This window comes from Corapipo altera, unplaced genomic scaffold (genome assembly GCF_003945725.1).
Source record: "Corapipo altera isolate COAL_440 unplaced genomic scaffold, ASM394572v1 44, whole genome shotgun sequence".
Classification (NCBI taxonomy): Eukaryota; Metazoa; Chordata; class Aves; order Passeriformes; family Pipridae; genus Corapipo; species Corapipo altera.
Genome location: NW_020884880.1, coordinates 14,502,342 through 14,518,770, shown reverse-complemented (window position 1 = coordinate 14,518,770; position 16,429 = coordinate 14,502,342). Strand labels below are relative to the sequence as shown.

At 37.4% G+C, this 16,429-nt stretch overlaps 1 protein-coding gene across 4 annotated transcripts in view; it reads right to left on the bottom strand.

Moving 5' to 3' along the window:
- Window positions 1–5,208: 5,208 nt before the first annotated feature.
- The window catches only part of PLCL2 (phospholipase C like 2), a 99,745-nt gene continuing 88,524 nt past the window's right edge, over window positions 5,209–16,429 (bottom strand). For all 4 annotated transcript variants that reach the window (XM_027639480.1, XM_027639483.1, XM_027639482.1 and 1 more), the window contains 2 exons: window positions 15,302–15,411; window positions 5,209–6,472 (listed from right to left, as the gene is read on the bottom strand). In XM_027639480.1, coding sequence (XP_027495281.1) covers window positions 6,293–6,472; window positions 15,302–15,411 — 290 coding nt within the window. In that variant the 3' untranslated portion in view covers window positions 5,209–6,292. The remainder of the gene's footprint in view (window positions 6,473–15,301; window positions 15,412–16,429) is intronic.

Sequence of the window (16,429 nt, the reverse complement as noted above, 5' to 3'; positions counted from 1 at the left end):
CAATTACAGATGCCTGGTCTAAGACATGATCCTTATTTCTCCATCCAAAGAAATTGTCTTTTCCCAGTAATCCTGGGAATGTATCAGAACCAGTAAAATATATAAAAAGATATTTGAAGATTTTGTTACATATTCATACTTGAAAAATTTAATTATTATTTGGCTAAGGACATATCAAAATCACAGTAGTTATCATCAGTTCTGGAATTCAGAACAGGGACAGTTGAATCCTAAGGCTTTTTCTAAGATTTCTGTGAGGGATTTTTTTGATCCATAAAATAATGTCTGAGAATAAAAGTGCTTCATGCTGTGAGCCACAGCATAAAGTCTATAGAGTATAACAAATTTTTCTTTTACTCTCTTAATAGACAGTAAAAATATTGAAACTCCCCAGGACCTGGGACCCCACACAGACATGATTAGTTTGTAATCAACTGATAGGATTTGTATTTTGTAGTTTAAAATCAACTGATAGGATTGCTATTTCAATACCCTCTTCACCAATCAGTAGCACATTTAAGAATGCCTGCTAAGTACATGCCATTGAAAAACTATGTAGGCAACAGTGCACTTTGTAAAGCAATATCTAGTGAAACCTAATGTACATGGCATTCACAGAGTGCTGCCTTCTCACGAAGCACTATTTATTTATATGTCAGTTTATTCACTCCTAGCCACCTTCTGCAGGGGTTATTTTTTTTCTGCCATTACACAGTATGTTTCTTCTGCTACTTCAAAAAGTGGTAGGTGTCACTTCCTCCCATTTATTGATGGAGGAAGCTGAGGGCCAGAGAACAAAGCCCAGGCCTTTGAGTTCCTGCGCTCTGTTTCCTGGCCCTGCTGCTTTCTTCTCCCAGACAGTCACCAATGCACAGGCCAGCGCTGCATCCAGCCGAGAAAACTCTCTGCTCCTCCACATTCATCTCCATGGAAAACAGATTACTAATAAAACATCCAAGCTCATTCAGAAAGCTCTTCTACAGACTGCAGGTGGCTTAGTGAGGCTGAATTGCTCTTGACAAACAGGAGAGGTTCATGACAGATGAATCACTATTTGGTTGTGCTACGCCCACTCCAGCTCAAGCTGCCTCCTTTCATATCACCCTCCAACACTGCCTCTCAAATGCTCTCCTCCTGATCACACATACACCCCCTCCTTCCTCTCAACTCTGGTGTGCCAAAGTGGCACTAAGGGGGAAAGTCCTAGGAGTTCAAGTGGCAAAGGTATGAAGGCCAAAGCAGCATATGCAGCTGGGCCCAAAAAGAGAAATTAAGAGTTCAGCATTTGTACGTGACCACTCTCCCAGCATCACTGTTCTCTTTGCCACGCCAGATGATATTGTAGAGGAAAGAGACGTTATCTTTTGTTCCAAAGTACCAGTAACCAATGGGAAGCATTAGGGATCCAGTAGGATGGCACTGGGACCACACCATCCTCTGGTTACCTATACTCCTGGGCTAATTTTTTTTTTTACATCCAATTTTGCTTGTCTTTCTCCTTCTCACTGCTGCATTTCAGTCCTTAAGTGCCTTTCCAACTTGGTTGACTACAATGCATGTTCCCCAAAGCCTGTGACGACTTGTTGTTGCTCTTGTATACGAAGTCCTGTTTCTAATCTTTCTGCTGAGCTTTATGCTGTCCTGTCTTTCCACAGCCACTCAGAGAACAGAGGTGATGAGTCAGGAAGGGAAGTTTAATAGCATCCAGAAACAAAAACAACTAGAAAACCTCAAGAGTTTTACTGCCTTTTTGTTACTGAGAACAAATAAGTTGCAATGAATAAAGAACATCACATGAGTTAGTTTCAAAAATTATCAGACTGATCTGTCCCACAGTTGCTTTCATAACGGAGAGCAAAAGGAATTAGGGAGTGCTAAGAACTGTGGAGGGTTTGATTTAAGTGTTTACTGGAATTCAAAAGACTGAAGGTCATTATAGGATACATGCAAATCTATTAATCTTTAAACCGAGTTGTTAAATACTCCATTTAGAAAGCTTGGTCACAGTGAGTAGGTGCGAATAGAAAAAGACAAAATTGTGGTGAAGTCCTACACCCATTACAGTCAAAAAAAGCTAGCTAGTGATTGTCACCACTTTCAGAATTTTGTTCATAGTATCAAAACCCCATGGGCTAGTCATCCTGTGGCAGCAGCACTCTGACTGTTAGCTATATAGGGATAAAATGACTTCACAGTGAAGAACATGCCATTGCAAGAGCATACTATGCCATGAATATGGCTGTATGATCCCGTCTTGCAAATAACACTCTATATTAATTTTTAACCTTCAATTAACAGAAGTGCAAACCTAGGTAGGCCAAGCCTTAATGCAAGATTATTACACTGTGCACAGGAGTTTCCTTGATATGTGCAAAAAACACTGCATATAGCAAGAAGAAATCAGCATTACTTAAAACATCCATGCAATGGAAAACTAGGAAATCAAACAAATGGAAGGGATACTCAAGTACTGCAAGAGTGAAGGATTGGTTCCTTTCAGCATATTTTATTTGATTAGCAGACCAGTGTTAAAATTTTTGGAACTCACTTCCATTTTTCATGCTGGCAACTCTGAATCATCTCTCTCTGATGCTTCAACTTCAAAACAGGAAAAAGTGAATACAGTAACCAGCCACGGAACCTTGTAAAAATATTCCTATGTTGTACAAAGTAGATGAAAAAAAGGTTGACTCATGTAGCATCTTTCACCATGCCTACTTGTGAAACTGTGCAGGGCACCATTCTAGAAGTCTTTGTAGCATCAATGTAAGAGTGTGAAGAGAAGGTAAAGAAAAAAGGACCTGAGATAAAGGGGAAATTTTGCAACACTGCACTTCAATCTCAATCCTACTGACTTGAGTGAAGACTACCATTGACAGCACAAAGTTTCATCAGTAGAGCTTTGCCCCCAGTAGAGAATGATCCCCAGCTCTGCTTTGAAGGCTTTTGCTGTTTTGGTGGCATCAACAGACTCAGAAGTGCCCCTCAGTAACTGCTGCTGGAGGAATTCCTAGAGAACAGAGTTGTCCTCTATAGTTGGTGGGTGTGTTCAGAGGATGGAAGGCACGGTCCTGGGCTCTGTGAGTAAATATCCAATGGTTGCTGTGTACCACACCACGCAAAACCAATGAGGAGCGAAGTTTAGGCAGGAAGAACACAGATGACGTTTTAGAGATGCTCCTTTTTTAAACAGGCAGTGTTCCTCCTTTTCCTCATGTTTAAAAAAAGAATTGTCTACATGGTTAATCTGTATGTGAACTTTTCCTTTCCCAAACAGCATTTTCTTTTAAATTAAGCAATATGCTGACTTAGGTCTCTACGCATACCCATACTCACTCACTGTTTATTGGAGCCAAACGAAAGCAAAAAAGGCATTCAGATAAATAGTCACTTGTATTTTGCCTCCATCCTCCATAGTTAAAAACTACGTAAACAGTTAAACTGTATTACAGTTTATTTAAAAAAATAAAGGCCTTGAAAAACTGTAAAGTCAACCTGTGAATAATGTTATTTGGAATACTTCACCGGATATTGCGTGCTTCTTTCTACATAACCTAAAATAAACATTGTAAAAAAAATGGACTGATAATATGGATGCGAAGAATGCTTTAAGAAAATACAACTGAGAAAAATATACTAATACATCTGGGTTTGAAATTATCATCACTAGGTTAACAATAGAGCCAGATACTTTGCTTGCAGGTGTTTACCCTGAACTCTTTTACATGCAACATGTAAACTCCCTGAAGGATTTTTAGCCGCACATCACCACCTTTCAGACTATCTGCTTGACTCAGCTCATTTTAAGACTTTATGGTACACACAGATTTTGACTGAGCATCAATAATGCATGAAATTGACCTCCATTTTAAGGAATCAGCACTACACTCAAATCCCAACATATTTAAATGGTCACTTAGCTAAATGGATGAATTTTAATTTTTTTAAAGCAAAACTATGTATCAATTGTTATTCTAACAAGATAGAATGGGATCAGAGTAAGCAGAGTTACATATATTGTAGAGTTGAACACACAAAATATCTCAGACCTAGTGTATGTGATACTCATTTTTCACTTAATTATTTTTTCCCTTAAAACCAAGAAAAAAAGCACCAAACTGTGTCGAATGCTTTCAGTGTTCCCTCACCTCTTTTCAGGTTGTAGTGTGCTAAAGAGAAATACATAAATGCTAAGAATACCCAAGCATTGTTTCTGATAACCTGGTTGGAGGAAGAGACTCTACAGAAATGGTTAATTTGTGATATAAATTATTTCATTCCTTAAATGCCATGCAAACAGTGGTAGGGCAGGCCTGCAAATGGAACCTTACTGGCTTTTAGGCCTCTTTGAAGCATAATGCTAATTGTGATGACATTTTTCCACAGTCTCCATCTTTCAATTAGAACTAAAAGTCAGAACTAAAATTCCAACAGCCTAGGTTTTGGGCTTTCTGATGAACTGAAACTGACTGTATATTTATGGCAAGGATGAACCTTGATGTAACACAGTTATTTTTCTGTAGATAAATCAGATTTAGCTGTGATAGATTTGGCTCCAGAAGACTAATTTCACATCAGCTCAGAATACAGTTAGCAATCGTGAGTTTCATGTTGCTTCCCATCAACTTCAGGTTCAATCAGAAGACTTCCAGCAGCAAACACAGAGAAGGACTGCCTAAAAAGCAATACCTGCAGGTGTTTACCACAGGCTAAATGTTTCATTTTGTACAACACAGAATAGAACTTGCTCCTGGCAAGATCATAATGTTAAGGCACACAATCTGTAACTAGACACTGAAAGAGCTTAGCACCTTCTAAAACTGCTCCTAACCCATACAGTTTGACATTTAAAAGTGCAGGCTCAAGATGTGACATTTACTGCGCAAACTGTTTTCATCCCATCCTGTCCCTGCTTTAATTTTATAATAACTAGAAAATAAATTAAGTCTCTAAGAATTCAGATGAAGTGCAAGTATAGCAATGTTCTTGTTCAGAGCTCTATTGACTTTTACAGGATGTTATACATATGTATATGTTCATTACAGTCTCAATGCAGAAAGAGCATCTTGAACTGGTTAAAAAAAGAAAAAAAATCCATGTAGAATGCATGTCTTGAAGACCTCTAATTAAAAAAATGCTTTTAAATAGACATCACCATCTTCCCCTTTTTTCCCCCATAACTGAACAAAAACTGCATTTTCATCTCTGTAAGATTTTGCTTGTTTTTCTTCAAATTTATTAGCTTCTGTAATTATATAGTCCATTTTATTGTTAAATCAGAAACAGGAAGAGAACACTCTAAGTTGGTATAGTCATTTTACAATGAGCATATCAGCTACAATATCTTTATCTAATGTTTTCAGAAAACCAAAACAGAACCAGCAATTGATTTATTTTTTTGACAAACCTGCTTATAGAGATATCATCTATTCTGTAAGGAAGAAAATACTCAAAAAATAAAAAAGTTAAAATTTAGTTAAAAGCTTTACTTGTTTGAGAGCAATCTCATAAAACTCTTTTTAATATGAGCACTTCACTTCACAAAATGAAAAACTATTTACATCATTTTACTTGCAATTTGGTCACATTATCTACACACATTTGCAGAAGATCTTAGGCAAAATAGGTATGTATCTTCTTCTGACATAGGCTATCAGATTGATTGCACATTTTCCTTTTACATAATGGCTCTCCAATAGTGCACTGAAGTCAGTGATCACTGTCTAATTACATTCTCATTTTCATTTATGGCTCAACAATAAAATCAATATCACCTCAAACCCAAATATCTGAGCGGCTGAATCACATATAGTGTGAAACGTGGATTCCACTTTCTTGGACCTGATTTTCAAAAGAATAGTACATCTCAATAGCACAATTAACAAATTGTGCAAAGAAAGAAACTACCTGTGCATCGAATTAGTTTGAAAATCAAGGCATCTTGTCAAATTCTGTCAACTGATTTCCTGCTAATTACATCTCATTTTAAAAATGTTCATTTCCCAATGGCACTACAATGAACTTTTCAGCACACAATTACTGAATTACAGTATCTTTTACATATATTTGTTATATTTAGGCCAATAATGTAATTTCCATGTTACATAATGTCATTGCCTTCACAAGCAGAGTTGCTACATACATTCACAGTTTCAACAGATTGTAATTAGCTTCTCCAGTTGTGCTTTAAAAATCCCAAATATTTTCCAACAGTAAGTGCAAAGCAAATGTCCTATGCAGCTACAATTGGTCACAGAGTTATAAACTCCAAAATTACGAGAAGAGCCTTCTCTCATTCTCCATTTTCATCACCTGCTTTTTCAGGTATGACCTCCAGACTTCGACGAGGCTTTGAGATTTCTGCATTTTCAGTGCCTCGCTTATTGAGTCCACACGAAAGAGTGGCATAATGGATTTGTTTCAGATTCTCCAGTGCTTCATTTTTAGCATATTTGAGAAGATCAGCTTGTCCCTGTAAGAAACAAAATGGAGTTGGAATACACAGTCGATACTAGGATTTCCTTCTTTTTGACCCTTCTGTTTGTTTTACGTTAAAATTATAGTTGCCCTTCTCAAAAAACAAACAAACAAACAAACAACAAACCAATCAACCAAAAAAAAAAACAAAATAAAGAAAAAAACCTACACAAACCAAACAGAACCCCCTCAAAATTAGAGTATTTGATGTTAGTAAGAATCAAGCTCTTTGCTTTCTCTGAAGCCCACCAGTAGCATCAACAGCACGACGGGGGTAATTTCTGCCTAACAGTTTTCAAGAAAGTAATTTATGCCATACTTTTAATCCGTGGTCACTATAAATGTTTCTGCATAAAGAAAATAAAGGTTGACCTTATACTTCAGGGAGCCATTTAAAGCTTTTCTGTTTTTTTCATTCTTAGAGATTTTTTTTTTCCTAGCAATCTGATTCATTCTGTGGTAGGATGGTAAAGGACCAATGCTTGTCAATGAATGAAATATGAAAATACAGGTTGTGAGCAACACACAAAAAGGACAGTGATGACAAAATCTTCACAGAGTTGTCTGCAGTTCAGTTGCCTGCAGTCTCCTATCACTATCCCTCTTTAGAATCATAGAATCATTTAGGTTGGAAAAGATCTTTAAGAACATCGATTCCAACCATTAACATAACACTGCCAAGTCCGCCGCTAAACCACATCCTTAAGCGCCACATCACTCTTCCTCCTTATATCAATTAAATTATAAGTAAAGTTGTAAGAGAAATTGCCCCACACTGAGGTGATTTGGCTCTGTTCTACAGTACTGCACCTCTTCGTATCCATTACAGCCCTCTGACAGCAACAGCACCGCTGGATCTGCCTACCCTGCCCATAGGCAGGGAATGAGCACGGCTGTAGCACATGGTGAGCTTACTGTGGGGCACAGGAAAGTTCAAAAATGTGCAGAAAGTCTGCATGGGCCAAAATGATTGTGCTCTGTCTGTGCTCCCAAAGGAGAACTCCACTCTTGTAAGCTCCACAGCCTACAAGAAAGTCAACAATGCTTCAAAAATACCTGAAGGGGAGAAACACACACACACAAACAAACGAACAAACAAAAATACTGGGGATTGTAGTTCCTTGAGACTGCCAGTACCTCTAATGTCCAATAAGGTATGAACACTGACTGCACCTTCTCCTGTAATTGGGATACTCTTGCCTGTCTGTCCTGTGTAAATTCTGGCTCCTGACAGATACTTCTCTTGAAGAGATGCTAATGTCTCTTCTAGAGATATGTTGGCCCTCCTTCTCTGCCAAATAAGTTTGAAATGCATCTTTACATCTTGATTTTAAAAATAAAGGAGGAGAGATAGAACGGCAGTCAAAAACATGTGTGTATTCATGGTGTGATACTTCTGATGCTTCTTTAGCAACTCAGAACATAAATACTATCCTATGAAGTACATAGAACTATGCATCTGAGGCACACAAATTGAAAACAAATAGTGCTTCCTTCAAAGAAATAATGCCCCCCCTTCCCTTACCCAAGACTATAATAGCCAAAGTCTTCTCTTCTTATCACTAGAGAGGAAAAAAATCTAGGAGTTCATCAATCCCAGCACATGCTTCAGTAATATTTTCTTCTAAAAAAAAACCAAGGCACTTTTTAAAAAAAATAACTTTTTTCCAAACTGACAAACGACTAAAAGCTAATTTAAAACACTCCAGCACTCTAAATGAGTCATATCTGGCGTGCATCTGTTTCTAGCCCAAGTTCTATTTTACATGGATTAGTAGAATATAGTTCTGGAACTTTAATCAAGTTGTTTATTATAGGCAGAGCTGCTAGCAAACAGTCTATTAATAAGGCTGCCCAAAACTTCTCAATTTAAACCCCCCTGCTTTCAGTTACTTATATGCTTGCCAAATTTGAACTACTTAAGCTGATACTTTCTATCCAGGATTCTTGCCATTAGCAGTTTTTATTATTATTTCTGTTTAGTGTTATTCTTTAACCTCATCCATATGGTTCATTCAGCTCCAAGAATAAAGACAGAAAAATGCCATCAGAACTTTTTTAACAATCTTCTGTACTTCCTTCCCTACTCTCACTTGGGGTAGGGACTTGTAATTCAAATGACTTCAAGGACACATAGTAGTGGATCCAAGTTATGAACTTTTAATGAACAAAAATCAGATTTTGAATGTGGTTAGTACAATCACTTAGGTTTCCATTTTTGATGATCCTTCATCTCTTGACACAGCACACACAGAACAATGTGGCAAGACAATACGTATTCCATTCCCACAGAATAATGAATGTGCACTAGGAAAAAAGTTGGTTTTTTCCTGGATGGCTTCTTCAAGCCACCAACACTGGGTTGCCAGCGCAGGCAGTCCAAAAGCCAGACTAGAGGAGGGGAAGGAAGAGCCTGAGACTCTGGAGAGAAGGTGGATGGAGAGAAGGAGGGGGCAAGAGTGATCTCTGGGACTGACCTGGCAAGAAGCCTAGGACTGCAGAAAGGAAAGTTGGACTGCAGTATACAAAGTAGGTACCAGATCTTGCTGAAAGAAGAGACTGTGAAACACATAGTGCAACAGCACTGAATTTGGATCTCACAGGTGTGCAGAGAAAGACTGAGACAACATTTGGGGTTAGAATACAGAAAGAAAACAGATTGACAAAATCCATCATGTTGAAAGAAGCCTAAAAATTATAGATAAGCTGAAGGACTAACAACTCAAAAAAAGTGAGAGAGCTTGGTAATGAGAATAAAAGCTGGTGACAAAGAAAAACAAACAAAAACATAGAGCAGGGAGAAGACTGCAGAATATAATCAAGTAAGGTGATGAGAAAATGAAAAGTAACGCTTATCAAGAAGGATCTCTAGCGGTGGTGAGGAGAGAGCAATATGAACTGGAAAGCAATGGGGAAAACTGACAGAAGAGAGAATTAGGCACCAACTGGGAACAGAATAGAGGAGGGAGGCGAGAAGAGGAGGAATTCAAGAGTTAGAAGGAGTGGCTGGATTTTCAGCAGGGAACTGTGAGTGCCCAGACAATACTGACCAGGGAACAAGAACTTTGTAGACAAAAGAGAATTTGGGATAAAGGGCTGTATTACTGCAGAAGAAGTGATCAGACTAAACACATTCAGCCAAGTGATATCAAGTTTAGACCAGGTGTTTGTGAAACAAACCAACTGTGTTGTCATTATCTGCTGGTATGTCTTGATCTCAAGATAAAACAAGAGCCAACCACTGCTACCAAATATGCCACAAGCTCAAGTGAGAGAGGTCTGTGCAATTGTTACGAAGTGCCTAGTTCTGTTGATATACCATCATGAAGCCATATGCTGGGGAAAGAAAACAGCATGCATCTTAAAAATTCAAGTTGTACTCGCAGTGAACACTGTAAAAAGTAATACAATACTTCTGAAAGGCAGAAAAGTTAAAAAGTCATCCAAATCTGAAAAATTTGCCTCTATGCACTTGAATGAACTCAAAGACCTTTCTTCTAGTTATGTATCAAATGTCTCTTGTCCAAGGGCTGTCAAGATCCAGTTTCAATTCTTTATATTCTATGCATCCTGATTTTCACAGTAGGTGCCATTGAGTCAAAAGGTAAGTTAATAGCAATGTCAGTTGACTACAAACTGGAACACAGCAACCTCTCAGACCTATGGACTACTCAGAGTAGTCGACTACTCACCTCAGAGTAGTAGACTACTCACCTTCTTATCAGTCCCAAGTGACTGTAGCAACTTGCTGTGATAAAATGCATATTGTAAAGTCAATAAAGAAACTTACCAACAGCTCAGACTTTATCTTAAGGGAGTACCAAAAAACCCACATTCAAAGAAACAAAGCTAGTTCGTGCAGAGAATTCAATGCTGGAATCTGGAGCAGCTGCAGAACCAAACCCATATGTTTCTCACTATGTGGTAGAGTTGTCTTTGTCAGGCTTTCATCTCAGATTAAGTCAAAAGGTAAATTAATTTAGCCCTTGTGTTGTCTGGCAAACACCCCTCAAAACTTGAATTTACTCCCAGCACTGTGGTTAACAGGTAGTTTGTGGTAATTCCCACCCGGGAGTGGGACCGACCTAGGCCTTGCACATCACAAGTACAGAGCACTCTCCTCACTGCAGCAAACGACAATCACTGCTCCCTTTCCTTCACCGTGGTTAAAATTCACTAACACAACTGAGCACTACATCACTTCAACACCATCTACTTCATGTATTGATGTTTGCAAGCTTCAGAAGGAAGAATCAAGCAGCAAGTTGGTTTTTAGGCAGACATGAAAAAGACCTTAAAAAAGATCAAAGAACAAAACTGATATTCAGTTAAAACCTTTTTATAAGCAAGAACAATAAAGGATATGGATTACTGTGAAAATCCAATTCAATATCCTTCATACCACTCTGTCCCAATATGCCTGTGTCAACTAGTCTGGTTTGATTTTTTTTAAAATCATTATTAAAAACATTTTGTTTTGGAACTTTTGGGTAAGAGGTAGTGTTTTTATATCATAGCTCCTTAAAGGTAACTAAAAACAAAACCAAAATCATTCCTATTAGTTCTCATACCTATGAAATGAGGTATGACTTCAGAGTCAATTGGATATAAGGATCGACTGGAATGTCTCAGTACAGCTATCTTTATAAGCTGTTATGTATTCACTCATGATTTTTGCTTAACTGGTTCTTCACTGGGTGTGGGAACATGAAAGTAAAACTGTAGAGACGACATTTGAAATAACTGCATGAACACCCTTTCCCCCAAAAAATCCCAAGAAACTCTATCATTAACAACTGGGCTTTAGCTCAGGTTCTGGAACCCCAAAGCTCTTATCAGGAAATCTAAGAAGCCCATACACCTTTCTCCAAGTGTTCCTCTGAGCAGTGGCTGCTTGGTACAATGGGACATTTCTTTGAGCAACCTGGTCTAGCGGAAGGTGTTCCTGCCCAGGGCAGAGGGGTTGGAACTAGATAGATGAACTTTAAAGTCCCTTCCAATCCAAGTCATTCTATGATTCTATGTTTCTATGATATACTACAGTGTTCCATGTCCAACTGACATGCTCTGAGTGCAGTTTTGAAATGAGGACATAAAGGAATTAAAACTGCCTAACTTTTAAATAAAGCTTTAGTTAGGAGTCAAAATCCCATCAGTCCAGCAACTTCAAGAGACTAGTAGCTTCAGATATTTAAATAGAACTGGGTTGTGGGAAATCCTCCAAGGACCTACAGGACTAGGCAGCAGCTATCAGAGGCTTTATGAGTGCTTCGTGGCTGCCTGAATCCACTTGGAGATTTGGTTGAAAAAATTCAGATGATTTAAAAAAAATGTAAGAAGTTGCAGTCCTGTAAGTTCCTTGAATGTTCCATTTATAAATACGTTTTTAAAAATAGTGTGTGTGCAGAACCAATGTCATTACAGAGATAACAGATGTCATGAACTGCATGCCTTGGGATTTCTTTCAAGAGAAAGTAATTTATGTTGTCTAATGTGACTTGTCTAAAAACTCATAGCCAAAAAAGAACATCTAACAAATGCCCAACTTAGGAGTCCCACTTTCATTCTGAGTACTTCCATTGAACTCTCTCTTTGTGTTTAGAACAGCACTTTTTTGCAAAGACTGATTTACAGATGCTGTTATGTTCTTCCTATGGGCATCTCAAATTCTGAGCCTATAGAGGGTTTTTCCTCAAAGTTTTGCTATGCCACACAAGTCCATAAATTTTTACAATAGGTTATTTGTAGGACTCTGCTGCAACAGCAGTTGGAGTAATTTTCTTTCTTTAACTGCGTACTTTCTGGCAGAAAATGTGATTATCTATGTTTAGAAAATATGAATGCTATCAGTCTCAGTAATAACAATAAATTACTACCAAATGATCTTGCAAACTGCATATTTGAAAGAGATGAATATTCTAACACTGTACAATCTCTAAACCTCTCAGGCAACAAAGTTCAGTAAAGCAGACTATATTTACTCTAAGTGATGTTTTGAAGTTAAACAAATCTCTATGTACATATATGGAGTGAATAAGAATGGGCATGTGTGCATATGCACATATACAAATTGGATGGAGATATTTCAGCTGAACTCAAACATACTCTACTAATAATAAACTTGGCCACATGGTTTCAAATTAAGAAAAATTAAAACCTTTAAAACAGTAACTGTAATGCATGTGCGTGCAAACACACAGATATTTAATAGCTATGTCAGGTGTTCTAAAGAATGAGTTCCCCTAGAATTAAGCTGTCAATTTTGTTATTTTATCAAACTTTCCATTGCATCAACTGTAGTCAAAATGTCCCAATTGAAAAAAAAAGATCAATAAGTATCTTGAGGGTAAAATGCAGCTTAATTGGTTTGGAAAATACATTAGCCACACCATGTGAGCATTCCATGATTCCTCTGTGAGGGAGCTGAGAATGGTGCTCATGCAGAATTATTTAGTAATGCTGTTCAGAGCCACACAGCAACTCCTGAACCATAGCCAAGAATCCATGCAAAATACTTTTCCTAACTACAAGAAGAAAAAAAAGTCCACCTAAGCACTGCACTGCCTTCAGTGTGTTGTTTGCTCAACTGTCTTGCTTGTTGGACAGCAAAATTTGGAGCCACTGAATAGAAAGGCTTTTATTTTTGTGCTATTTGAGAAGGAATTTAATCTGAAGCAAGTAGGGAATTCAACAGATAAAAGAAATTCTTCTTAAAGTGACTCAGATTGTCAGCCTCAATTTCTACTCCAAAAAATGTGGATATTCACTTTCCATACCTGTTCTTTCATAGTTTTCAGAGAACTGGAAACATGGAAGGAGTAAAACATAGATTAAAATTATGATTGCAGGTCTTTTCTCCAGAGAGAAAGAATAGTGTCTTGGAAACTGATCAACTTCTACTTAGTTATATGATACAAGAGAAGTTATGCTTGCAGCTCATAGTTAAGAGTTTGGAGTGAAAAACCTCTATGTGTCACTTCAGACACATCAGCCTCTAACTTTTTGTACATCTAAATGTGAGCAACAGCACTTAGCAGATGCCCATCTGAACTGTAATAGCTGTAAATAACTTTTAAGATGTAACAACATACCAGAAGTTTCTGTAACGCCTCCTGCTAAGTTTCAACAAGAGGCTGATTAAACATCTCACCGATTTTTTAAAACAAAATATTCATTATGGGACAGATTGTACCTTCCTATAGAAAGGATCTTAATCTCTGAGTAGAAAAAACCCCCAAGTCAATGTTAAACAGATTTTCTCAATAATCTCTTCAAAAGGAAGGCCTTCTAACTTCATAATTACGTTAATCCTAAGGACATGCACATAAGCCTTTCAGTGCTCTGAAGAGCCAGATCTACCATGTGGCTTCTCCAATTCCTGGCTAACACAGAAATCACGACTTCACATTTCAGTCGCTCACCAACTGCAAACCTCCCCTCCACCATCCCGTATGTTCTGAATGGAAAGCAGAGATGAAGCAAAGGTACTGCTGTTTCAGGGAGTATTAAAATAGATTTGCCTATCCAAGCTGGTATCTGACACCTTTGACAGAAAGGACGGGATAAGAACTTATTTTTTTGACATTAGCCCAAACCCACTGTACTGACTCCTCTCTATCTCCTCAGAAGCACAGGACTGGTACGTGACACATCCCATAATATGTCTTCAGGAAACTCCATTCTAATAAAGAAAATGTGATAGTCTGGTCCTTTACCTATAAGAAGAACCTGTATTCATATTTTCAGAATGTATTAATATCCATGCTGTAGCAAGTTTCTCCCCCTTCTCTCCTCAGCATTGGATTTGTGTACTATAACACAAGGGGGACAGAGTAACATCACGAAAAGCTTAACAATTGACACCAGTACAGAAAGATGCATAAATACATGTGTATTACTGCGCTTTTCTGAAGTAGTTCACTGTAAGAAGCGGTGATAGGGAATTGTATTTTTAAGAAGAACTAAAAATAAAAAATAATTTTCTTTATAATTAAAACAGACTTTATAGTTTAATGTAGTGATGAAATATTTGATTGAGTGGGAGAGAAGAACTCATTAGTGGATGTAAACACAAAACTTGAGTAATTGGGCTAGAAGAATAGTGTCAAGGGAATAAATTAAGGGAGGCAGTTTTGCTATCTCTATAAATTTTGTTTTACTCTGCTGAGATGAAAGACCAGCAACAAGAAACCTGAACTGTTCCACATTCTAGTTTCCTGAGGGTCTCGGGCTGAAAGCTTTTTTTTATACTTCATCATTTACTCTTTTGTCAAAATGTAAACAAATGTGCTCAACCAAATGTAAAGAGAATCTCCAGCTCATATACACTCAACTTATTCCAGACTGGATTATGAATATAATTTGTTTCTACCATTAATCACTATTCATCACTGACTGCAGTAGTAACAGCGTCCCTTTTGTTTTTCAGTAACTGCATTAACCTTAACACTCTTACTCCCTTTCAAATCACAAAACAGGTTTCTTTCCAGTCTGAGTCACTTTGCAGAAATCAATACTCATTGTTTCACTCAGGTATTCAAGATTACCAAGGATCCTGTTGGTGTTAAAAGGTTGCAAGAAGAAAATGTCAAACAAATTAAATGAAATAAACTTCCACAACAACAGAAGAGAAGAAAAATTCACATTGAGAGTCTGGTGTGTTTCAGGTTATAATAACTTAAATGACTATGGTTATAGAAGTGAATGAATCCAGCTGAACTGTGACACAGAGTAATGATCAGTAACAATATTAGAATATCAGTATTAGAATATTTTCTGTTTTGAACAGAAAAATACAGTAACTAACCAAAGGAAGACACATTACCTTTAAAATTGTAATGTTCCATGTAAAACTTTCAACTGATTTTTGCAGTTTTCTTTCTTTTAAGCCTTCTCTTGCTCCTATATTGTGCAGGTTTTCATGAAATTCCATTGCTGTGGAGAATAAAAGAGGCAAGAATATAGTATCCATTTTAATGCATTTTTGTCACAGCAATAGCAATTTGAAACTATTATGGCAAAAAGACAGTGAAAAAGCTTCAGAAATTTTACTCTTCAAGCACAAATCTATCTGATCTAGTAATGTGTAATGTTATACAACATGCCAATACACAAAAATCCCTCTAAGCCCAAAGCCACTGAAGCACCTGTTGGGTCATTGCTATACAAAGATGAAGCCCAGCAAGTATTTCCTACACGAAAACAATCTCTAAGCACAACTGAGTTTGTTGTACCATATGTAAAAACCTTTCTGTGAGTTGCTATAGGATGGAAACAGTAATTTCATTAACTACTCTATCGCAACAAATTTATTTTGTGCCCTGCTCTTTTAGGCACTAAATTTGCATCACAGTTGTCCAGTTAACAGCTTATGTGCTGAGGCCAGCCCAGAAAATAACCACCTCACGTTATACCTGAGGAGAAAAGAAATAACTGCGAAGGAGGAATGCCAAGTGAATTGTCAAGGACATTTTACGACACCGTGTAAACTACTGTGTTCAGAAAATTTGTCCCCAACAAGCTCCAAATCAAAAATTTTTGGCAAAATTCAGAGTAGCTTGATCTAAACATTGAGCAGACCAGTCAAAGCTTTAGATTTTACCCAGCACACTGCATAGATAGAAGAAAAATAATTTCTTTTCATGCTGCAGTTACAAGTCATATAAAAAATAAACTTTAAACAGTTTCCTTCATAGAGGGGTATACACAGCAACCCAACATGGACTACATCAACCCTCCTATGAAAGTCATACTTTTAATTGTGCTCTCAGGATATCTCTATCTGTAGTAACACAAAGGGTATTTCAAGGTCAAAAGTTGGCAAGTGGTTCTGACTCACAACTATGAAAGTAAAACCAAGTTATAGTTAAAGTAAGAATTGTAATTTTAACTATGTTGGTTGAGATCTACTTGCCCAGTGAGTGCATGTGCTTCAAAATGTGCTTCAATCCAT